We start from the raw sequence: 24,514 nt of genomic DNA, 5'->3' as shown, positions 1-24,514 counted from the left end.
AAATACAAAGGTGTGTCCAAATGATATAATACATTCATTCTTGTTGTATGTTATATTGTTTTACGCGAAATAAATATTGAAATTTATCCGCTATGGCGTTTTGGGTGTGGGCGTGCCAGTATACCATTGTATACAGTTAAAATGATATCAACACATGGGAATAGGAAAACTTGTATTTTATCGATTCTTGACAATTTACAAATTCCCGTTTCACTTGTATTTTCTGAAGTGCGCCTGGATAATTATCTGACTTTGACAATTGCAAGGATTCTTGATTCCCAAAATCTCGAAAGAATTTCAGTTAATTACATCTGCGACATATATACTCGCAGAACACCTCCGATTAAGCTACACCAAAGTGTCAATGGTCATCTTTATAAAATCATGGGCTCAGATCATCGCAAGGTTATGCAGCAAATAATATGAGTCATCAAGCACACACATGAGACACATATTTAACGTGGAAAACTCAAATCGGGTAAAAAACCACGATGGCACGAAAGCCAAATCCACTATATGATTGTTTGCATACAACAGATGTTACAACACCGATCATTAATCCTCTGACCATTATATTCATAATCACCGGCACCCTCACGAGAGAAGATGGACTGCCTGATTCTCCTTACTTCTTGTGTCTTGGTCAAACTTATCGACCTTCCAAACACTGAGTCGACAACACCCTCACGAGAGAAGATGGACTGCCTGATTCTCCTTGCTTCTTGTGTCTTGGTCGAACTCATCGAACTTCCCAGCACTGAGTCGACAGCACCCTCACAAGAGAAGATCGATGGACTGTCTGAGACGCATGGTGACGATGGTCCATCCGTGGCAGCGCCGACGCATGGTAGATCCACGGATGCCATAATATCTATTTCTCTTCTTTTTATTAACCGTCCGCGACGATGACACGGCGCCAGGTAGAGCCGCGGACCTGACAAATTTGTAGACGGCAATGGCGGTACATCCGTGGCAACGACACGGCGCCGGGTAGAGCCACGGATGCCATAGTATCTTTTTCTTTTCTTTCTTTATTAACCGTCCGCGACGACGATGACACGACGCCGGGTAGAGCCGCAGACCTGACAAATTTGTAGACGGCAAGGACAGTACATCCGTGGCGATGACGATCTACTTCGCCATCATGCGATGTACTCACCGTATGGCCGCGAGTCTTGAATAAGCCATCGGCTTCCGCCGTGGAGATGACGATCTACTTCGCCGAAGGGTAGACGGTGTCTGTTGTGTTATGTGTGCGCGTGTTTGTGTATCGCCTGTCAAGACGGCTGCCCTCTTTCCCGAGGGTATCCTCTTCTGCAAGTGCTGCGCCTCTGATCGAGATCTTGATCGACGCTGCTCCTCTGATCGCCTAACGGTCAACCACAGCTTCTCGATCTTGACGTGCGAGTTTTGCCTTGATGCTGCTCCTCCGAGCTCTTCCCAGCCACAGCCGCCCTCCTGGCGTGCCCTGCGCGATCAGCATGCTGGTGTTTTTATAGCTCTCCTTGCCGAACGTGCAGGCCATCAGGATAAGCATCACGACCAACGGCTGAAAACGTTTATCTCTAAATCTCAGGAGCTGTTCAGTTTCAGTATGCATATCCATCACCTAACGATGCTTGACGTACGATTTGAACTGCCCGGTCAATCCGTGAATATCTATACGCTGCCACCCTTTGCTAAACAAACTTGATGCATGTAGTTGTTGATCTGTGGGCCCATGCATGCATGGCCGCTGTCTACTGCACCCAAAAAATCATTATCTTGACAATTAAGCCCAATGATGACACTCGTACATGTGTTAATTAGTGCAGCCTGAGCACGTAGCATTTTTATACGAGGCATCTCTGCAGGCTCATCTATCTGTGTTGATCCTTGAAAGAACATAGCTGACAAGAAATAAATCCTTGCATTCATCTATACTGGTAGCATTTTGACAATAGTGCTTGTAAATTACCGTTCTTCATCAAAGGTCATTATCCGACTTATTTTCCATTATTTTGCTAAAAAATGCGACAAAATTTCATCGAACATATATATTTACTAAATTTGATTTGTTTCTTGTAGATGGTGAAAATGGACATGCATCAAGTTTCTGGACTTGTCTTCGAGATATTCAAGAGGGGGTGCAGGTAAACTGTTTGCACTTGCACATTAGTAATTCTAATGAAACATTACTAACTAGTTCTATGTGTGATCTGCTCTAGGACTTGGCACTTTGATTGCTTGGAGACGTGGAAGTCATGAACGTTGTGTTGTTGTCAGCTTGTATGTTTGGACCACGAGCTTTTGTTGTCAGCTTTATGCTTATGTTTGTATGCGTGGGACTTGTATGAGATTGCCGTCTATTGCTCTATTTTGTATGAACTTGTATGAGATCGTCGTCTATTTTGTGTGTACTTGTATGAGATGGACATCTATTTTGTGTGAACTATGTGTTGTCGTCTTATTAAATGATGTTGTTATGTTGCTGTTATTATGTGTGAATGGTACTGAAAATCCATTGTTTTTCTTTAATGTTGCTGCTGCTATTTTGCCTGTGTAGAAAACAGTTTCAGGTTCCCCGATGGGGATGAAAAACCCGACAGGAAAAGATCTAGAAAAATTTCTAATACAGAGACGGGTTTGGATTCAGGGTCGCGGGAACGGGTTTGGGGAGCCCATCTAGAGATGCGCTGGAGTGCTGGACTCACGTGAGGATAGGAACCGTTTGCTAGATCTTTTAAGAGAACGATGGATTGATTTGGATCCAACGGCCACACGGGCGGCCGACGCTGTGCGTGAAATCAGCCGGGCGGATAATATCGTTTCCCTGGGATTTGGGAGGTGGAGCGTGCGGGGAAACTGGAAATTTTGGTGGGAATTTTCCGCGGTTTCCAGCGGGACCTGAAAATGTCGTGCTTGGGCTGAGCGTCTTATGGGTTGCGATAGATAGACCCGTTGGGCTTAATTTGGCCTGCTTCGTCTTTTTCCAGACGGAGGTTTGGGCTGTGCACTATAATATGGTCGGTCCAAGAGGTGATGTGCTGTATTGAAAAGAAAACGCAACATCAGTCTCGACTCTCGAGTCTCAACTACGCTTTTTCTTGAGCTGGCCGCTGGTTAAAAAATTCCCGAGATATGTTAGTCTGTTAATTTTCCAGTATTTGTACTCCTCTGATCCATATTGATCCATATTACTTGTCGAAATATTACATATATTTAGACGTTTTTTAAACATAGGTACATTCATATTTGGACAAATTTGAAACAAATAATATTGCAGCGTGTCCATCTGCTTAATAGAGTAGCAATGTTTCAAACATCTATGCCTCGTAAAAATATATGACCTGAGGAAGCGAGAACATGTAGAGCCCGTCATTTCAGGGAAGCCACCGTTACGACTTTGAGCCAACGCGAAGCAAATCCCAAGGTCATACCTCCAGACTTCACGCAAAGACAGGGGAGCGAGCAGTGCGTGCATTCGCGAGGCAGCAGAAGGCGACCGATGCCCCCTTCTCGCAGCTTCTCTGCATATAGTACGTACTCCTACAAGTGTTTTAATTTGCCCGGTGCAAACTGCGTGCGAATCCCATAAAACTTGTGTGCCACACACACACACACAGTCACAGCATGAGACAGCACCACAAGAAGCTCCCCTCCCCGGCAGCTTCTTCATCCATCTCCAAGGCGAAGCTCCTCCTGCTCCCCCTCGTGCTCCTCGCGGCCCTGCTCGTCATTGTGTACCCCGACAAGTTCGCCCTGCAGACATCGCTAGCCGGCGCCGGCTGCCGCGACGGCATGATCGGCAGCCTCGTAGACGTCGCGCACGCGGCCCCGGGCTTCCGGCTGCTCATCGGCGTGCTGACCCTCCCGGGCCGGTACGAGCGGCGGCACCTGCTCCGCACGGTGTACGCGCTCCAGCAGCCGAACCTGACGAGCACGGCGCGCGTGGACGTCCGGTTCTTCTTCTGCCGCCTGACCTCCCACGAGCAGCGCGTCCTGGTGTCCCTGGAGGCGATGCTGTACGGCGACGTGGTCGAGCTCGACTGCCCGGAGAACATGGACAACGGCAAGACGCACTCCTACTTCTCCAGCGTGCCGTCCCTCTTCGGCGACAGCGGCTACGACTTCGTGATGAAGACCGACGACGACACCTTCTTCCGGCTCCCGCAGCTGGCCGAGTCCCTGGGCCGGGCGCCCAGGGAGGACCTCTACTACGGCTGCATGGTGCCCTGCGACTACATCCGGGACCGGGACGTGTACATGTCCGGGATGGGGTACGTCCTCTCGTGGGACCTCGTGGAGTGGATCGTGGCGGCGGAAGACCAGATCGGGAACCGGACGGACGGCCCCGAGGACAGGACGCTCTCCTACTGGTTCGGCGCCGCGGGGAAGGCCAAGAACCGGGTCGACGTGAAGCCGGCCATGTACGACTTCCCGCAGGAGCACGGCGCGCCGTGCGCGCACGAGCTCGTGCCGGACACCATCGCCGTGCACCGGCTCAAGGACAGCTGGAGGTGGTCCACCACGCTCAAGTTCTTCAATTTCACCGCTGGACTACCGCCTTCCAAGTTCTACCGCATCGATTGATTTCGAGATCTCGAGAGGCTGGTCTTGTTCACGTACAGTACCATTTTGATTTTGGTTGAGGGGGTCAACGGTCTGTGTGTAAGTTGATTCTTTATTATTTCTACTCCTTAATTACACGATAAAGTTGCATGGCTCGATGCGAAGCAATCAGCAGAGGTGTCCATGTGACGTATTCCTTCGGAGATAATCAAGTGATCCTGCGGAGACGTACGAAAATGGGTTGGAGCCGGACGTGGACGCGGGACGGTCTTGTTAGAATCGTGACATGCTCAGAATGCGGTTCATGAGTTTGTCGCAAAAATAGCAGAATCTGATTGAAAGTTGTTTTTTAAAGTAAAACACGAGTAACACAATGTCAGGGAAACATAACGCCCCGGGCGGCGTAACCAGTGTAGCTTTTGCTAAGTTGTGAGCATCCCTACGCGTGAAAAAAAGAAAGTTGTGTGCATCCCTACGCGTGAACAAAAAAGTTGCGTGCGTGCCTAGGCGTGAGAAAAAAAAGCTGTGTGCATCCCTGCTGAGATCCCTACGCGGCGACGCCCATGGAAACAGGACTTACGCTAGTGAAATATCGCCTCCATTCCTGTATCGCCTGAAGCAATCGTGACGTGCTGAATCGCAAGATAGGCCCGGGCTTATACACATGCTGATGCTTCCATGCTTCGAAGCCCTCCGTGCAAGGAATATGATGGCTGAAACAAATACGGAGTATTGTATTTGACGCTGCGTTTGGAAGCTGCAGTGTATAGTATTTTTTTTATTGCGAAAGCACGGACTTTATTAAACAATCGAAATAGGTACAGTTGACCCATCCCAAGGCTTACAAAGCCAAATAATAGTAAGTTTTTGAATTTTGACTCCGACAAAGAGACTCACGTACTTGGGCCGCGATCCATAACAAATGGCCCAATTGACGAACATGAAGGTGAACCTTTTAATTTCCTTCTCGAAATAATAGCGCAACGCCACCACATCCATGGAACGGGCAGCCCATCAGTTGATTGGCTCTGGGCCCTAACATTTTGCACGCCTGTCAGGGTAGCCCGACTACCGGAGAGGAAGCAGCCCAGCGGACAGAGGAATACACACCTCTTCTCTGTTCTCTCAGCCTTTCTACTTTTTGATTCGCACAAAGAATACCAGCAGTCCAGCACACACAAATCAGTCATTACAAGCCTTCCATCCACCAGAGCATTCGTGTAGCAAAGAAGGTTGATGCTCCCTTCCATACGCGACAGCACAGCTCACGTCACAGACGACTAGACGAGTTTGGATTCAAGCTGCCACATTGGCTCTTGACGCCCGTACATGGATAGCTACTATTCCAGGCACGGGCCTTGGCTATTCGAAGGAGATATTGCATCGCAGTCATAAGACTCCACTGATTGATTTCCAGTTCGGCACACAACTCGCAATAGGTGACAAGTCGCAAGGACCCTTGCTGATTTGACGTCTTAACAATACCCGTCGCCCGCGTCCGTTAATTCAGTCCTTGACGAACACCATACTATACTCGCGTCCTTTTCCCCGTCCCCTACCACGCTCCGTCGATCGCATCAGTTATTGCCGAGCAGTGCTCCAATCCAAGTCAGCTTTCCTGCAGGATGGATGTGTACAGTACTTATTATTCGCGGTCCCTTCTGGATCCCGCGACGATGACCAGCGTGTTGGAACTTTCTGCAGCTTTGTTCAACTCGTCAAGGCGGTGTCGTTTAGGAGCGGCTGGCCTGGTTTAGCTACCTCAAGTCTGTTTTACTCGTGGACTCCGTCCTGGAGTTTACTTAGGCCAGAAGCACATATATACTGACGATTAAAGCCGACGAAAAATGGAAGGGGAGAAGAGTACCCGTATGCTGCAACTAGTAGTACATGGGAACGGGAAGAAATTCACCGTTGAACTCCGGGGGAAAACATGCCAATGTAGGTGAGGTGAGGAAGCCCCAAAAGTACGTAGACATGCGTTTCTAATTCTTGGACTAGATAGCATTCGTCGGGAATTAATACGATCGATCGACATGAATCAGTCTGTCCGGCGACCTGTGCTTTTCAGGGACCAGCTGGAAGCATGGCGGAGCACGGCACGTACGTTGAGGCCCGAATTAACGGAGGAATTAATCTGCCTGGGAAATCTGCGCGTTTCTCCTGATTATTTCCGCTCATGCGAGAATCCAACGCGCACCGTGTAGTACGCGCATTTGGTGCTTGCTTGGCCGGGTCACGTTCACGTTTGTGGTGCCGTCGTGAAGGGCACTATACACGCTGTTCTAGCTCCTGTCGTGTCCTAGTATATTTCTTTAACCATTTTCTGTAAACGTTCTCGGTCGTAAAGACGTGCGTTCACGCATCTTGTTGTTTGCAAGCCCGTAAGGGGATGTGAAATACTGCTGCTCTTCGAAAATTTCTTACTCCAGGTAGTATATGTCTTAATCGGCCGATCGGTTCTTCCCGTCATCCCTTCGATCGACAATTAATTCCATTGATCGAATGGAGACAGACTATTGGGATTTCTAATACGGAGTAGGTAGCAAACCTAAGCTTAGCCCTATTATTCATTGCATCCTTGGCACCGGGCATGCTTCCATTTCATCAACCTCTCGAGCCATGACCATGAAGACGCCCTCGTTCAGCTCCTACCTCCTCCTCGCCCCTCTCGCCATCCTGTTCCTCGTCTTCCTGCTCCCGTCCCTCAACCGCTCCTCCGGCTCCGATGGCATCGGGGTCCTCTGCAACCGCCGCACCGGCGCCGCCCACCACCACCACCACACCGTCGTGCCACCAATTCCAGCGCAGGCCGAGCCCGAGCCCGAGCTGAGCCTGCTGGTCGGCATCCTGACCATGCCGAAGCTGCGCGAGCGGCGCGACATCGTGCGCCTGGCCTACGCGCTGCAGCCGCCGGTTCCCGCGTACGCGCGCGTGGACGTGCGCTTCGTGTTCTGCCGCGTCACGGACCCGACGGAGGCCACGCTGGTGTCGCTGGAGGAGATGCAACACGGCGACATCATGGTGCTCGACGACTCGTGCGCGGGCGAGAACATGAACGACGGCAAGACGTACGCCTACATCTCCTCCGTGGCCCGGCTCTTCGCGGCCGCGCCCTACGACTACGTGATGAAGACCGACGACGACACGTACCTGCGGGTGGCGGCGCTGGTGGGCGAGCTCAGGGGCAAGCCCCGGGACGACGCGTACCTGGGCTACGGGTACAACATGAGCGGGGACCCGATGCTTTTCATGCACGGGATGGGGTACGTGATGTCCTGGGACGTGGCGACCTGGGTGTCCACGGCGGCGGAGATCCTGGACCGGAACGACACGCTGGGGCCCGAGGACCTCATGGTCGGGAAATGGCTCAACCTCGCCGGCAAGGGCAAGAACAGGTACGATCTCAAGCCGCGGATGTACGACCTTAACTGGGGCATGGACAACTTCCGGCCCGACACCGTCGCCGTGCACATGCTCAAGGACAACCGCCGCTGGGCGGCCGCGTTCAACTACTTCAACGTCACCGCGGGGATCAAGCAGTCGTCGTCCTCCAAGCTGTATCACCGGTTGCCCCTGCCGTGATCGGTCCATCCATCCATTCTGTACTGTACATCTTCTGGGTTTTTTCTTGTTTCTTTGCTCGTGCTGATTGTTAGCCAGTTGTTTCTATCTATTACTATTTAATTGAGATTTCGGTCGATCATGCGTTAGTTGTGACGTACGCGAACGGAATGCCATGTGTTGACCCGCTCGAAGCCACCCGGAAAGCCGAAGCATCTGGGGGGATTGCTTTTTGGACGCTGCTGTGACGACTGCATGGACCGGCCTACGGTTTGGTTTGGTGAAGTTCTTTGATGGCGTCATGACAGTGTTGTTCATTCTTTCATAACCAGTAGAGTGACCCAAGTTTGCCTTCTAATAAAGCTGGGCTGAAAACCTTTTCTCAAAAAGAATAAAAAAAGTAGGGTGACCTAAGCAAATGCGATGGAATTACCTAAATTATCTTAGAAATCAATTCAAGAAGAAAAAAAAACATATTTCCCCTCAAACTGTTAGCTTAACACATTTAACCCCACTAAATTAAGTATGACTATGGTCCAGTTTAAACGCCTAACTTGTTGCCATAAACGAACCAGTTGGAAGAAATGGGGGCTATCCTGAATGACTAGGAGGATCGTGATCAGACGATACCCCGCTCCAAGGCTCTGATGTGGTATAGAGAGAAGAACCGACAATGTCACCGTATGGAGTGGCTCGGTACTCGATGATGATCTATCTAGTAATAGATCTTTACAATGATCATGCGATGAGCGTTACAAGAAGGGGCTGTCGAGGGCGACAAGAGGATACCTTGCTGACTTCGCAGATATGCCAGTAACCAAATTACCTAGGTTCAGCCCGATAGGGCCCTACGTCCTGCAAATGTGTTCATTATCTCACGATATCAAGGGTGCTATTGCTAGATTACTAACTCGGTCGGGATTCCTTGTTGCTTTGGCTTCTACATTCTTGTGGCTTATGAGTCGTGACTTGTTGCTTCTCCAACCTGGCTTGTCGCCTCATACGGTTCGTGGGTCCTTTATAAATGCGACCAACCTTGCGGCTTATCGTCGGGAACCCGTACCTAGTAGCACTTGAGGATGATCCTTTATAAATGCGACCAACCAACCTTTCTCCAACCTGGCTTGTTCGCTTATTCCTTATATGTCCAAAGCTCTTTCCTATACCACCAAGGGTGTGTGTTGGAACCCTACATGGTCTTGTAGACATATATGATCATCACATATTTATTCACTACTCATTGATGATACTCCTTTAAGCTAAATGCCACGCTAGTTATAATCCTGATCTTAGGTGCATTAATTTGATTAAGCGGCGTAATCCATGCCACTTTATCAATAGTCCATAGCTAGGGGCTAAGGTGGACAAATAGTCATATATTAGGAGGCCTAAGTGAGCCAAGCGGAGGAAAGTCGAGGTTTGAATTCTAAATTTATTGTTTCGGGAGACATTCATGCCACGTGTCACAGGTCATGGAAACATTTCTGGTGATCATTATGATTCCATTTTCTAATAAAACCATATTAGTCATCATATGTTTTCTTTTGGACGAAATGAAGCATCGCCACTTTTATCTTTACTCTTATAAAAGACTCAATTGGTGATGGTGGTCCGTCGCCTGCCGGCGGCGTTACCTTTTTTTTTGTTCTATCACTTATTGATTTGACGCAAATCATCGAGATGATAATTAATATGAATCAATGATTTAAGATAATAGATAACTAAAAGGAGAAGATTGTTGTTACATAATTGTATATGTATATTTTTTTAGACCGTACCACGGCTATTATGCTAGTTTTGTTAAGACATAAAGACATGTAGGATGAGATCATGTACAGAGGCCATTAGCCTAGCCAAGACAACCACCTAACGGAAGCTTATGGCGGGTTTCCCCGTAGCATTGTGGATGATGGCTCTCTCCTCTACCGTGAGGGCAGACATGACAGGTTAGGAACGTCGAAAAGTGTATATGTGTGTCATTTATACATGATAATAAATCAAAACATATAACCTTTTGATGGTGGGTTGGATGATACTCCATCCATCCCATATTAAGTGACGAAATATTGCATGTATTTAGACGGGCAAATTTAAGTCATTTAATATGGGATCGAGGAAGTATTTTCTTTTCGGTTTTTTGATGTGTGAAAAATGTCAAATGCAGTTCTTCTTGTAGGCTCTGTTACCTATTATGCGTCGCTAGCTCGCCAGTTTTTACCGAAGAACCTGCATTTTCCGAAGAAAGCAACGCGATGAAAATTGTATAGTCGAGATCTCATGTTTGGTCATACGGCCTGCCGGCGGCGAGGGAAACCACGTACGCGTCATACATCAAGTAAGTGGCATCCGACAAAGTAGCATCTTCCCGGCGACCTTCTTGCCGCTGCCCTGCCTCCATCATGCGAAGCAGACGAGCTAGCGAGCAAAGCTACAGTAGCAGCGATGTCGCCGACGTGCCGTGCCAAGCCATACTTCATGCATCCTCATGACCTCAGGGGATCTGAATGAATGAATAATGGGTAATCGTGGTTCGTTTTCGAAGTGAAATATAATATGGTTCTCGGGCATTTCGGCCTCCCACCGACGACGTTGACACGTCTCCCACCATTACGCACGGAAAGATCCGATGAACCACGCAGATCGATTCCTTGTCGCCCTAGATCAACAAAGAAAAAGAGCAGCGCACACACGGTCTGGACGGCCGCGTGTCCGCCCGAACGATTCAACCAGCTTTTGTATACGCGAATCAGTCCCACGTCGATCATCAACCGCATACGTAAGTTCGTGTTCGCGTCTGCTTATAATCAAGTGCACGCGCGCGTCCGTTCAGTCGGCGCCATCCTTTCATCTCATTTCATTTCACCGGACTCCCTGTCACGCGCGCGCGCCCGCGCCATGAAGCCCACTTCTTCGTCGTCCTCGTTCCAGGCGTCGACGCTTTGCACCCCGTACCTCCTCCTCGTGCCGCTCGGCCTCCTCGCCGCGGTGCTCGTCCTCCCGAGCCTCGGCTCCTCCCACGTCCGCTCCGACGGCCTCGGCGTCGTGCTCTGCCCCGTCCTCCCCGCCACCGAAGCGGCCGCCTCCGGAGCCGAGAAGAAGGCCGACGACGCGTCCCCGACGACGGCGCCGGAGTTCCGCCTCCTCGTAGGCGTCCTGACCACGCCCGCGCGGCACGAGCGGCGCGACATCGTGCGGCTGGCCTACGCGCTGCAGCCCCCGGCGCCGGCCTACGCTCACGTCGACGTGCGCTTCGTGTTCTGCGACGTGGCCGACCCGACGGAGCGCGTGCTCGTGTCCCTCGAGGCCGCGCGCCACGGCGACGTCCTGATCCTCAACTGCACGGAGAACATGAACGACGGCAAGACGCACGAGTACTTCTCCTCCGTGCCCCGGCTCTTCGCGGCCGCGCCATACGACTACGTCATGAAGACTGACGACGACACGTACCTGCGCGTGGCCGCCATGGCGGAGGAGCTCCGCCCCAAGCCCCGCCGCGACGTGTACCTGGGCCACGGCTTCGCCGTCGGCGACGACCCCATGCCGTTCATGCACGGCATGGGGTACGTCGTGTCCTGGGACGTCGCGGCGTGGGTGTCCGACAACGAGGACATCCTGCGGCATAACGACACCCACGGGCCCGAGGACCTCCTCTTCGGGAAGTGGCTCGGCATCGGAGGCAGGGGCAAGAACCGATACAGCCTCAAGCCCCGGATGTACGACCTCAACTGGTACATGGACAACTTCCGGCCGGACACCGTGGCCGTGCACATGCTCAAGGACAACCGCCGGTGGGCGGCTGCCTTCAGGTACTTCAACGTCACCCAGGAGGTCAACAGCTCCTCCACTCTGTACCACTTGCCGTGATCGTATTCTGATCGATCGAGTTGTTTATATTTTTCTTTTGTTTGTTTTTAAGAGATGTTGAGATGACGTGGTTGGTTTTGCCGCGCTAGGGTACGCAATTCACATTCTTCTGTGCAATTTGTTATTGGTTACCTGATTGATGCTGTACGACGTGACAACGTGCCCGAGCTAATTAAGCAATCAGTTTGAGATCCTCCAATTTAAGGAAGATGCCATGTTAACTACTAACAAGCAGGTGGCTTCGACCTTATACGCTTACATTCCTGTCAGAATGCTGATTATACTGCCAACATTTTTGTTTTGGACAGGGGAAGTGGTTTTTGTTTTTACAGAAAGCGAAGTTCATTAGCTTCCATACATGTTAATTTTACGGTACCCGGTACTCCAAAAACATACCTTGGAGTACCAAAGGCATCAACGGCTGATAACAAAAGGGTACTTTCGTATTTCCATCCATCATCGGATTGTATATGTTCCATATTCCAGCCTGGTTCGACCCAGACCGATCGACGAGCTTCGCTCAGCCGCCGCCTGACTGCTTCGCCCCCAGCCCCACACACACACACCGCCGGAGAGCCCCGCAGCCCGTGCGCCTCACAGCACCCTGAACCGATCTCCAGAGCGTTGCCGCCACCCTGTCCCGATCTCCAGAGCGCCGCCAGCACGGCCACTGAGACACCTTCGTCGGCGCAGCGGCCTTGTCGTATCCCCCGCAGGCGCAACATACCTTTTCCCTCCGCCAGCTCGGCCGCCAAGCCACAGGCCTTCATGGCAATGGCCGCTCAATCATGAGCTCTTCTTCCCCTGAACCTGAGCGGTGGCCCTTGAGGCGGCGGAATAGGGCGGCGGCCGTGGCCTCTTCCCCTCAACCGGCGCAACGCCCTTGAGGCGGCGGCATCTTTCCCTCAGCCGGCGCAGCCGCCCAGGCGGTGGCCTCCGCCCGCCCGGGGATTAGATCAGGAACGAAGAGAAATTTTTCTATTTTTCTTAAATGTGAACCAAAAAAGAAAAAAACCAAAATACCTTACATAATTACTAATTTGCCATCCAATTCGTGGTACTCCCTAGTTTTTTCGCTAAGTACTCCGTGGGATTGAGTTGGAGTACCACTCAATTGTAGCCATTAGATTGGGACAAATAAACGGCTCATATTAAATCCGGGATACCGTAAAAAAGCTCTACGACATTGATCAGGGAAAGTGATTAGAAAAGAAATTAAGATGATCATTTAGCCAAGTACCGGCCGATCCTTCTTGCTTTGCACTATTTGCTAACTCATGTGTCACCATTTTCGTTTCTCTTGGATAACACTCGTGAGAGGCCTCTTTCGCTGCGTCCTCCCAAATTCAAAAAGGTATTATAGACGACCTTTCATGTTGATAAAAAAAATTAAAACAAAAAATCCGATTTTTTTTCTCATCTTCCACTTTCTCATCTCCAAACCTGTTGGTTGCTTGCTTGCGCCGTCGCCGCCCTCCTCGCAGCGCATCAGTGCCTCCTTCCTCCAACATCCTCTCGCAGCCTGTTTGATTCTCCACCAAGTTAATGTAAAAATAATAATCTGAATTGACGATCGTGCCCTCCTAACAGAAGGGGGTATGGGCAATCTGTGTGTTTGAGTTTGGGAGAGGGAATGCATCGAAGCAGAAAACCGACTCATAAACGATCTTAAGAGATTCAAACCAGAATATACCGACTCAGTTCATACAGAGCTAAGAGAAAACAAAACACATCTCAGCATGTCCTCAGCTATTTTGTAAAACAGTTAAAAGCCAGCTCAATCATACACAACTGAAACCCCAAATCTAGAGCAAGAACCAATCGGTGTTTGTTCTGCTTTTGGTGCGTTTGCTTTCGGCTGGTAACTTTGTTAGTGTTGGAGTACTGGGTCGACGAGTAGCGTGGGCTTTCTATGATTGTGCGCAGGGCAGCGCAGATGCAAACAAAACAAGGCAGAGCGAGGAAAGGCGATGCCTGACCGTCCCGGCCGGACCAAACCATTCATTATGCATGTGTGCGAGATGCTGTGCCTTTTGAACGAGAACGAGCCAAAGGCAGGAGGGTCGTGACTCTCTTCCTCTTTTCTAACTTCTTTTCCGGATGGATGCAGTCAGTCAGGTCAGGCCGTCAGCGTGATGATTCTTGGCTTGGGGCTGAGTGAGGGGAAACATCATCCGTGTGTGTGCCTGGCTGAAGATTTTCATGATGAGCACCAGCTGATCATGAATGGAGATGCTTGGCTGGACCACGGTGCCTTTTGTTAAGATTAATTACACGTTTTGGCTCATCTATTCATATATTAAAAGCATATGAGGAATTAACACACACAAAATAGACCTACTAGAATTTTCAAAAATAAAAGGCAATATCTGGTCAATGACTTTGTGAGTCTCCATATCATGTTAGTAACCAAGCTCAACCGTTTCATCTAATCTCACAATTCTCTTTTCTTTTTATAAAAGAGTTCACATCCGATCTTATTATCCGCCCTCGATCGTCCTTCCTTGCGTTTGAACTCTCGCAGATGTGTGTTCTTTTCGAGTCTAACAATCTAATTTGATCTTTTTTAGTCTCCATGAACGTTCTCCGGTTTAAAACACGTCATATTTCCTGTTTATTTTTTACTTTATTTTTGCAGCATCTTCAAGAAATAGAAAATATGGAGTGGAGAGCTCACGCGATCTCAGAAAGGGTATGTGATCTTTAAGTTTCTTGAAAATATGTTTCTTTAGAGAATTGCATTTCGGTGATATATGTAAAAGAGTGTAGAAACATGTTTTAGTAGATAGATTTTATTGTAGGAAATACCTAATTTTAAATTTCACACTGGCCCCTTCTCATATATGGCCCTGAACAAAGCTTTTCCTCTATCTCTAAAGTCTAAACTCTTTGTTAGGGCCTGTTTGATTTGTACAAAGGGCTAATTCTGTTTTTAGTATTTCTAGAAGACTTTTACAGGATTTCAAATCTCAGGAATTTTTCGTATGTGTATCATTCGTTTCTGAGGAATAGAGATGTTAGATTCCTAAGGATTGTGCCTAAATTAACCTAACTCCTAAGGATTTTAAAAGCTGTAAAAATGAAATGTCATCTATTTTGAAAAGAAGTTTTTCTAGAAAATTTGGAAGTTGCAACTAGGAAAATTAAAAGTTGCCCTAATTTTTTTGTGAAAAATAGAAAGTTGTGTCCCATTTTTTTTAATTGCACTTTTTAATAATTTTTAGAAGTTGAATAGAATGTTTTTGTTTCTGAATTTTGAAAGTTCTTTAAAAAATTGAAAGCCCGTCTCCAAAATTGTGGTTAGGGAATTTTAGGCCTTCCTTTTTTAGAAGTATCAAAATGAGAGCAGGAAGGCCCAAGACGGCCCAAGTAATTTTTGGATTGAGGTCTCAGCTCGATTACTGGCACGTCCATTCAAAAAAAAAGGAAAACTGGCACACTATTCTCATAAAAAAAAGGGAAACTGGCACGCTCAGATCGATCGGGGAGAAAGAAGACACGATGGCTCGGGTTAAATAGTTGTCGCCCTGTTGGAATCGACCGCCGTATAGCATTTGCCCGTAGCTCCGCTAACTAGGCAGCCCCTATCCAAGCTGCTCCAAATTATAGCCAGAATGCTAGATCCAGAGAAAGACCTGGGCAAGACGAGCCGTCAAAGATCTCATGAGCAATCTGCCGGCCAGCTAGCCATCAACTCCGCCTGGATCTTCTGGCACATGATCCACTGATCGGATCGGGCATAAGGAAAAGAAAGAAAGTCTGAGACTACTACTACCAGTATACTCAAGTGTCCCAGGACCATGACCAGGGAATGAAAGTTTGAAAACTACTTTCAGTCGATCGGTATGTTGCACTTGGCCGCTATCTAGTACGGTACAACAACAAGGGGCATAGGTTTCGGTTGACCAAACCTCTCACCACAAGTTACTCAATTAATATGTGATTAATGTGATTAAAATCATAACCATAAGCAAATATTGTTGAATAGAAATATAATGGATATCAACTTATGTCCTATAATTATACTACTCTCTCCGCCCAATGAAGTATGTCTCAACTTTAATCACCAAATCATGTCTCAACTTGAGACATCTTTTGTTAAACGGAAGGAGTATATTATTAGAGTAATTTATGACCAAACTTTATATTAAAAAAAGCTAATACGTCCTATTGTATATTGTAGGAGGCAGTAGCTAGCTAATGATGATCGATCAGGGAGGAATAGAGAAACAAAATAAATAAGGCCTCCAAACCAACATTGCAAGGCTGCCATTGCAGAGCAAATTCTGCTGCTAGCTAGGTCCGGTGATGGAATCTAATCGAGGAACAGCAGCGCAGCTATGCTAAGGTCGAGACATAGGATCCCTTTACGCATTCATTGATAGGGCATGCATGTAGCCGCAGCGGAGCGCAGGCCCGCCGTCAGTCAGTCAGAGGAGGGCCCAGGGGTTTCGTGCCGTGGCAGCCAGCCTGAGCCGGTCAGGGCGTCGCGCAGACGGGTCGGGTCTGCGCCTCTTAAGAGAGACGGTCAAGGTTGAGGTCGATTCGGCTGTTCGGTCGAGTCCCTGCCCTGTTGCCGGGTCTCGTCACGATCCATCGATGTGAACCTGGACCATCCATCACACACGTGGGCAATAAGTATGTGGTTAGATGGTGATCGAAATCAACAACTCCAGCTTTAAGAAAGGAATTAGTAAGAAAACTAATTGAGTACGTGCCCACGGCCCACACACGCTAGGTACGTCGAGAAGAATCATGTGATGCTCTGTGCGTTTTTGCTGTCATAGCGTCGAGGACAACGTAGTATGCTGGGTACAACGACATACTTGACCAGCCATTCCGATACTCCTAACTACACAAATGTGCTAACAGGACCGAAACCTAGCTAGAGTTTGTAGCACATAATGAGATAGCATATGCTCAGCCAAGAAAACAGCAAAAAAAAAAAATGAACCGCAATCTTTATTGTTTGACCTCAGTACTACTCTACTTCACCATTGTAAAGTGTAAATTAAACCTACCTTTCACTGCAGACAACCGCAAGTCAAGATCCAAGGGATCGAGTAGAGTACACCGCGGAGCTGGCATTCACAAGCCACAACACTTTCAGTTTCAGCCTTTGCAAGGGCGTGGCAACCGCAAACATATGTACGGCGTACTAGTACGTGACCCGATCGACCCATATGATACTGCATGGGACCAGAGTACCGGCCACAGCATGTTGAGTTGATCCTTGCATGCATGTCGACGTACAGTACTGTATTGCACGCCGTTGCAGGTGTACTTGACAAACGCTTTTTTTTATTTCAGCTTGTGTGGCAGTCGGCCGGCCGGTGGCCCGTTGGCCCGTCCGTGTTAGATGAGTGTGCGCCAGGTTGGCCTTGACGTGCCGCTTTACATGTCGGCTCGGTCGTACTGATTGACAGCCCCGGAATCGACGATCACCATTGCCGCCCTTTCTTATCCTCATGGTTTGGACGGCGCTAGCTGACTAGCTCTAGCCGTGCTGTCACTGACTCACTGTCATGTATAGAAAGGCAGCGTAACAGAGAGTGGTCGGTTTGAGTCGTTGAGTAGCACACTAAACTTCCATCCCATCCATGCTTAAAATTGGTCGCCCACGTGGGCTTAATTTCCAGGCTGAATACCCATTGCAGTTTTTTAACAGTGCATGCACATGTGCATATAGATACGAATATATGGTCCTGATCGATTAAAATTGCTTTTGACTTATAAGTCACAAAAGTACCAAATTAAGTGTTTATGGTTTTGGTTTTTGACATTTGATTTGATATTGTTAGATGATGGTATAAGCAAAACGGGAAAATCAAAAGCAACTATTTAGATGCTTTTGTGACTTATAAAGCAAAAGTCAAAAAACAGTTTTAAACCCACCAAACAGGGCCTATAGCTGCGGACTTGTCAAGGTTGCGTAAGCTGTTTTGCCACGAGATATGCAAAAGTGCCCATGGTTCGTCACCGTTTCCGGTGATGCGTTGTGCCACTGCCATTTTTTCTTGGTACGGCACATATTTTGGAACAAATCGACAGCCAGGGATGTTCTAACTACCTCAAATCTTCCGGCGTTTGATTATCTCTCTTCTTACATCCAAAAGGTGAAGCGAACTGAGAGTAACTCAGGTGGTTGGTTCAGGTTCAACTCTCCCGACTTGACATGATTGCTCGCATTTTTCTGGATTGATTATATGACCTAACCGGCGTTGTGCTTTCGGTGGGAGTGACGTATCCGTCAACTACTAGACGCCTACGCGCGGTGACTTCGTCAATCTCAAGATGATGTGCCGGACCAGTCTCTCGGAGGTGCTCATAGGGGTAGGGTGTGCGTGCGTGCGTCCATAGGGATGAGTATATGTGTGCGTACTAGTACTGTGTTTCCTAAAAAAAAAAGTCCAACAAGTTGAGAATACTTCATCTTATCTGCAGGAAGCATTGTATTCCAAGTTGACAACTGCACCGTGCGGCGAATTTTCTAAAGGGATGGAAATTTTCAGTTATGACATCATTTGAAAAATCTCAGAGTTAAACCCTGCAAACCACCAAGCTAGGGCTTCTTTGGATTGCAGGGATTAGAAATGCAGAAACAAGAAAAGCACAGTATTGACTATTGAAATATTGAATTCTTCTTATATAGGATTTACAAACACGGAAATTTGGGTAGTACCGTCTTTGGATGGTGCACAGGAATTGAACATATGAAATATTACTGGAATTAGGAGAGAAAGTAGAGAGATGAAGAAGTAAGATGCATTGGACTTCTCAAAGGAAAAAAAAAAGAATCAGGTTTAAACTCATGTTAGAACTTCTATGGAATGGAGGCCGAAGGAATGTATTCCATAGGATTTTGCCAACTCCATTCCTACCAGAGGATGAGAATTCTCCAAATATCTTTTAAAATCCTACAATCTAAATAGGCCCTAGAATTGGGCGAGTGTTAGTGGTTTGAAGTTGTTCAACTTATGGCAAACAATTTATGAACACAGGTTCCTATTTAATTCCGAAGGCAAACATTGATTTGACAGATTCCCTGCATAATCTTTCAAGGCACAGAGTTATCCACGTGTATCAATTAAATCATACTACAAGTTTATTCTGTGAAGTCAATACGATTACAAGGAAGATATGAAAGGCATTGATATATCGTATTCTAGAAAAAACAGGCATTGATATATTAGGATTACCTAAAAGGACTAATGATGTCTGTAGAAGAAATATTAGGATTAATAATGCTAACAAAACTACAAAAAGGACTGTTAGTGTTGACCATTTTTAACCAGAAAGGAAGTCTTCTTTGTCTAAAAGAACAAGGACGTACTGTATTTGGATGAGAGCTACCCATCAACTTCCCACACAGAAATCGAAAGCTCTGATGCTACAAGCAGCAGTTTCCAACTTGGCAACTTCACCGATCTCTTCGTCAAAATTCAACATCCATTTGCAGTTAGTCCAGGTTAGGTAGAAGCTTAGTAGTCTCTCCATTGTTGCCTAGCTCGTCTTCAACTTTTCACCGTCATGACCATGTGTTCATGGGTGCTTTATGCTGAACCCTCGTTCCATATTTGTGTACAATACTTCCCATGAGAAGCTTTCCTTTTTCCAAGTCAAACCACATTCGTCACAAATTCTCGGCCGCGCCATCATGCAATGGATCGGGTTGGTTATGTTCGGGCCTCCTATGACTCAGATTCTGTTGTACGCAGGTCCGATTCTTGACCACAAAGAGGCCAAACCTGCACTATAGCCAACCCTTACACTGTAGGCGGCTTTGATAAGATCAAGGATTCGAGGGTTTATTTGAAACCATCGCTGAATTGCTTGCCAAAATTCGCGATGCCATTTTAACGCTCTGTCTACGGGGCCTGGACAAAAAGATCAAAGTTCGACAATCTTATTGAACGCTCGCTAACTCGGTTCGTTAAAGGCTCGGTTCGTTAACTAAGGAACCAAACAGGACTTTCTTTTCAGATCCTTAAGCTTAGCGATCTGAAAGAGCGACGGCGAGCGCTCGTTAAGCTCGTTAGCGAGGTCGTCTCGTACGTCACTTGTGAGTGGCTGCCGGAACTTATTTTGATGTTGGAATTGTATTGTTATTTCTCTTTTGCTGTGTTATTCCAATCTTTATAGCGTTGTCCGGCTTTTGATATATTTTGTTTGCTGCTAAAATTTATTCCAAGCAAATAGGTCATGCCAAAAAAATTAGATCAACATGCCATCTATTTTTCTTAACGAGTTTTTAACAAGCTTAACGAGCGCTCGCGAGATCTTATCGAACCGAGCCGAACAATGTCTTAGATCGTTAACGATAACGATTTAACCATCCGAATTCTTAACGAACCGAGCGGTGCTCCCCTGTCTACGGTCCAGTAATTCCCACTAATTCTCTCCCTCCACTCTCCATTGACGGCGACCTCTCGCTGCAGGCCTGCCCTACTCCATGCCTCCATGGCACTCACACTGTCACTCACGCTACGATCAATTCCTTCATTTGTATTTTCCCCTCAGATCTTTCTTTCTCCAGCTCAGCTCGGCCGGTTCTCCTCCTATATAAATGCATCGCCTCCCTGACCTTTCGTAGAAAAACCTGAACCTCTAAAGGCGCCTCATTTCATACGTTTCCCATTCCTCCTTCCGTTTCCCATTCGTCTTAATTCCGAGGAGGCCGGGGGAGGCGGCAGAGCGAGCGAGTACACCATGAGGGAGTACTGGACGTCGCTGGCGTCGCTCATGGGCGCGCTGGCGTTCCTGCAGGGCGTGCTGCACGCGGTGTTCCCGGCGGAGCTCCGGGCGGCGGTGGCGCGGCTGCTGGGGCGCGCCACGCGGGCCTTCTCCCCTTACTGCTACTTCGACGTCACGGAGACGGACGGGATGAGCAACAACGAGATCTACGACGCCGTGCAGCTCTACCTCAGCAGCACGGCGGCGCCGGCGTCGGGCGCCCGGCTCAGCCTGACGCGGCCCCACAACGCCTCCTCCTTCACCTTCGGCCTCGCGGCCAGCGACCGCGTCGCGGACTCCTTCCTCGGCGCGGCCGTAACCTGGGAGCACGTCGTGGCGCCGCGCCAGTCCCCCGGGTTCTCCTGGCGCCCGCTCCCCGAGGAGAAGCGTCGGTTCACGCTCCGGATCCGCCGCGGAGACAGGGAGAAGCTGCTCCCGGCGTACCTCGACCACATCCTCGCCAAGGCGCAGGACATCAAGCGCCGGAGCCAGGACCGGCTGCTGTACACCAACGCGCGCGGCGGGGGCATGGACGCGCGCGGCCTGCCATGGGACCCCGTCCCCTTCAAGCACCCCAGCACGTTCGACACGCTCGCCATGGACCCCGACCGCAAGGCCGACATCATGGCCGACCTCCGCGACTTCTCCAACGGCAGCGCGTTCTACGAGCGCACGGGCCGTGCCTGGAAGCGCGGGTACCTCCTGTACGGGCCGCCCGGCACGGGCAAGTCCAGCATGATCGCCGCCATGGCCAACTTCCTCGGCTACGACGTGTACGACCTCGAGCTCACCGAGGTCAGCAGCAATGCCGAGCTGCGGAAGCTGCTGATGAAGACCACGTCCAAGTCCATCATCGTCATCGAGGACATCGACTGCTCCGTCGACCTCACAAACCGGGCGGCCATGGCGCAGCCGGCGCCGAAGCCGCGGCCGAGCATCACCGACGGCACGGCCGATCACGACACGACCGGGGCGGCCACGGGCCGGTCGATCACGCTATCCGGCCTGCTCAACTTCACGGACGGGCTGTGGTCGTGCTGCGGCTCGGAGCGGATCTTCGTGTTCACCACCAACCACGTCGAGAAGCTGGACCCGGCGCTGCTTCGATCCGGCCGGATGGACATGCACGTCTTCATGAGCTACTGCTCCTTCCCGGCGCTCAAGATCCTTCTCAAGAACTACCTCTGCTTCCAGGGGGACTCGGACGACTGCGCCGATGTCGTGAGGGCCATGGAGGAATGGATCGAGGCGGCGGAGATCACGCCGGCGGACGTGAGCGAGGTGCTGATCAAGAACCGGAGGAACGGGAAGAAGAAGACCTTGGTGGAGCTGCTGGAGGTCCTGAAGGCGCGCGCCGAGAAGCGGCAGCGTGACAGCGGCACGGCGGCGGCGAGAAAGGACGCCGGCGACAACGAGGAGGAAGAGGAGGAGAAGAGGGCCCTTGAGAGCCCCAAGGAAGGGAAGGGGCAGCAGGCCGGCAAGGACAGCTGCCAGGACGGACAGGACGAGGAGACGGATGCCAAGAAACAGCTGTGACTGAGCAAGCCAAGCACTCTGGCGTGAGGGGGAAAGCGAAGGGTTCAAAATTTCACTGTTTCGTGATTGATACATTCAAGTTCCCTTAACGAAGAATGAAGAATGCAATGGTAGGATAAAACGTTCTAGAAATCAGTAGGTGCCCCTTTTTTGTTATTTTTTTTTCTACCTTCTGTTTCCCACTGTTTCGACGTATGCAGATGCCCAATCTAATGTTTTAGGACTAACTTGTGTCTTGTGGTGTGTGATCGTATCCTTGATATCTCTATCCCATAAAATGTACTGGAGTAGTAAATTTGTTCGTCTTTTTGTTTAGCCACTACTTCTAGTGCTTTGCAAACTGCAGTTCTTTCTTGGGCTCCTGGATTAGGACGTCCGGGGATGGATACAGCTGTTACTCTTTGTGCATGAGAACGTCGTGCTCGGTTGGTGTAGAAAGAATCACATTTTTTCCTGAGATCTTGTGGAGGCGGAACCGGCATAGTTGTTGTGTTCTGACTTTTGTGTAGGGTCTCTGGATAGATTTTGTTTTCTTTCTTGGTTGGATGTGTGCACGTTGTTCTGTTCTTTGGATCCTCTGCCGTATCCAAGGTTATCTCCGATTCTCCGGCGACCTTTCCGTCCTCCAGCTCGACGCTTTGGAGAAAATGTCTCGCCCCGTGCCAAGACGTGATATTATTACACTCTAGAGGGTAGAAAACGACTGTTTGTAGCCGTCCTCTGATCCTTCAATTTATTTTTTCACCCATAAGAAAGTAGAAAACGACCGTATTTTTTTAATGCTCCAGCAACCTTTATTAATCAAATCAAACTGTAGTTTTGTTGTGTGGGGTGCAGATATAGCTGTAAAAGAGGTGAAAGATAAAGGCATGGATTTCATCAAATTCAGAAGAACTCTTTATGGTGAAACTGAGGAATGTTGGCATGAAATCTGTGAGCTAATGGAAAACACTGTGCTGTCTGATGAGCCTGACACTCTGAGATGGACAATTAGTAGTTCTGGACAGTTCTCAGTGAGATCACTGTACTTGCAGTTGAAAGCTGGATCTTAAGTGGGATACAGATTCATTTGGGACCTGAAGATTCCCCTTAAGATTAAGATTTTCATTTGGCTGGTCCTGAGAAATATTATTCTCACCAAAGATAACCTGCTCAGTAGGGATGGACTGGAAATGCCCAGTGCTACTTCTGTACTGGTGCTGAGACCATTGATCACATTATGTTTGCATGTCCTGTTGCCAGATTTGTTTGGCAAGTCATGGGACGTGCTTTGGGGCTTAGGAGGATCCCTAATTCTGTTGAAAGTTTGTTCGGAACTTGGGGTGCATCCTTCCCTGCTGTCCAACGTAAGCTGGCACTAAGTGATGCGACTGCGGTTCCCTGGACGATCTGAAAAACCAGAAACAGTGCTTGCTTTAGGCAGCAATTCCCACATGATCCTTTGACGATAATATTCAGTCTTTTCAGCAATCTGAACTCTTGGGTCTTGTTGCACATCGAAGCAAACAGAAGAAGGCTGGAGGGAGGGAGCGCGACGATCAGGAAAGTCATGATTTAAACTTTTTCGCGACCATAATGCTGGGCGCCAAAGGGAAGGAGAATTGCAGACTGATGCTTTGGTCAAGTTTGGACATGGGTTTTTGTTTTGCGTTTTAGCTACTATCTCCCAGTTGCTAGCCTGGAGATTGTGTCCGCTAGGCCTGAAGTTTGGTACTTATTCTGGAATGCGTTTCCAGTTTCGTTTTCCTGAATTTTTACTTTTAAGACTTCTGTAATAACTGGGGCGGTTTCTCTAATAGAGATCGATGGGAGGAGCCCATTGTAAAAAAAAACAGAGTTGCTGTTTTCTTTTGAAACGAGGAGGTAGCGATGGAATCGAGTCAAACCATCAATTACGGCAATGAGCAGGCAACGACCGGTGTCTTCGAATCAGAATCCACGCATGTTCCTTTTGTGACATTCTCTGATATTTTTTCCTCCTCATCTCACTTGAAGCTGCCACCGCCATGTGCTTCTGTTCTCTGGACACACTGCCTGCGAAACCCGTAGGATATCATCATCAGGGATCTCTGATCCCCGATATAATTATTCCCTTTCCGTAGTCGAGAAAGGTTGGATTAGGCCGAGTGACGAGCATGTGGATTTGCTCGCTCGCTCGCAGAGGTTTGTTTCTTTCCACCGCGCGCCGGCCTGTGCTGTACTTTCCTGATCCTCCTTTAGCCGTTTCTGATCCCGCGACGGGCCGGCGTGTCTCATGCGGCGAGGA

General features: G+C 48.8%; 4 protein-coding genes across 4 annotated transcripts; all 4 read left to right on the top strand.

Moving 5' to 3' along the window:
- The first annotated feature begins 3,488 nt into the window (after positions 1–3,488).
- Positions 3,489–4,676, top strand: LOC100839246 (beta-1,3-galactosyltransferase pvg3). The gene has a single exon (XM_003576513.2). The coding sequence runs from the start codon at positions 3,613–3,615 to the stop codon at positions 4,570–4,572; it is 960 nt and encodes a 319-aa protein (XP_003576561.1). The 5' UTR covers positions 3,489–3,612; the 3' UTR covers positions 4,573–4,676.
- A 2,231-nt stretch (positions 4,677–6,907) lies between these two features.
- LOC100822686 (beta-1,3-galactosyltransferase pvg3) lies at positions 6,908–8,257 on the top strand. The gene has a single exon (XM_003578105.4). It carries the CDS (start codon positions 7,174–7,176, stop codon positions 8,134–8,136), a length of 963 nt encoding a protein of 320 aa, XP_003578153.1. The 5' UTR covers positions 6,908–7,173; the 3' UTR covers positions 8,137–8,257.
- Positions 8,258–10,769: 2,512 nt separating this feature from the next.
- LOC100822379 (beta-1,3-galactosyltransferase sqv-2) lies at positions 10,770–12,187 on the top strand. Its single transcript, XM_003578104.4, has one exon. The coding sequence runs from the start codon at positions 11,011–11,013 to the stop codon at positions 11,977–11,979; it is 969 nt and encodes a 322-aa protein (XP_003578152.1). The 5' UTR covers positions 10,770–11,010; the 3' UTR covers positions 11,980–12,187.
- An 8,369-nt stretch (positions 12,188–20,556) lies between these two features.
- Positions 20,557–22,567, top strand: LOC100822068 (AAA-ATPase At4g25835). The gene has a single exon (XM_003578103.4). The coding sequence runs from the start codon at positions 20,689–20,691 to the stop codon at positions 22,246–22,248; it is 1,560 nt and encodes a 519-aa protein (XP_003578151.1). The 5' UTR covers positions 20,557–20,688; the 3' UTR covers positions 22,249–22,567.
- The last annotated feature ends 1,947 nt before the right edge of the window (positions 22,568–24,514 follow it).

Source organism: Brachypodium distachyon, chromosome 4 (assembly GCF_000005505.3).
Source record: "Brachypodium distachyon strain Bd21 chromosome 4, Brachypodium_distachyon_v3.0, whole genome shotgun sequence".
Classification (NCBI taxonomy): Eukaryota; Viridiplantae; Streptophyta; class Magnoliopsida; order Poales; family Poaceae; genus Brachypodium; species Brachypodium distachyon.
Note: the sequence above shows the minus strand (reverse complement) of the source record. Positions and strands in the feature narration are given on the sequence as shown.

What these genes read in the sequence shown, in the direction of transcription:
- LOC100839246 (XM_003576513.2), top strand. Translation starts at nt 3,613, where the DNA reads ATGAGACAGCACCACAAGAAGCTCCCCTCCCCGGCAGCTTCTTCATCC.
- LOC100822686 (XM_003578105.4), top strand. Translation starts at nt 7,174, where the DNA reads ATGACCATGAAGACGCCCTCGTTCAGCTCCTACCTCCTCCTCGCCCCT.
- LOC100822379 (XM_003578104.4), top strand. Translation starts at nt 11,011, where the DNA reads ATGAAGCCCACTTCTTCGTCGTCCTCGTTCCAGGCGTCGACGCTTTGC.
- LOC100822068 (XM_003578103.4), top strand. Translation starts at nt 20,689, where the DNA reads ATGAGGGAGTACTGGACGTCGCTGGCGTCGCTCATGGGCGCGCTGGCG.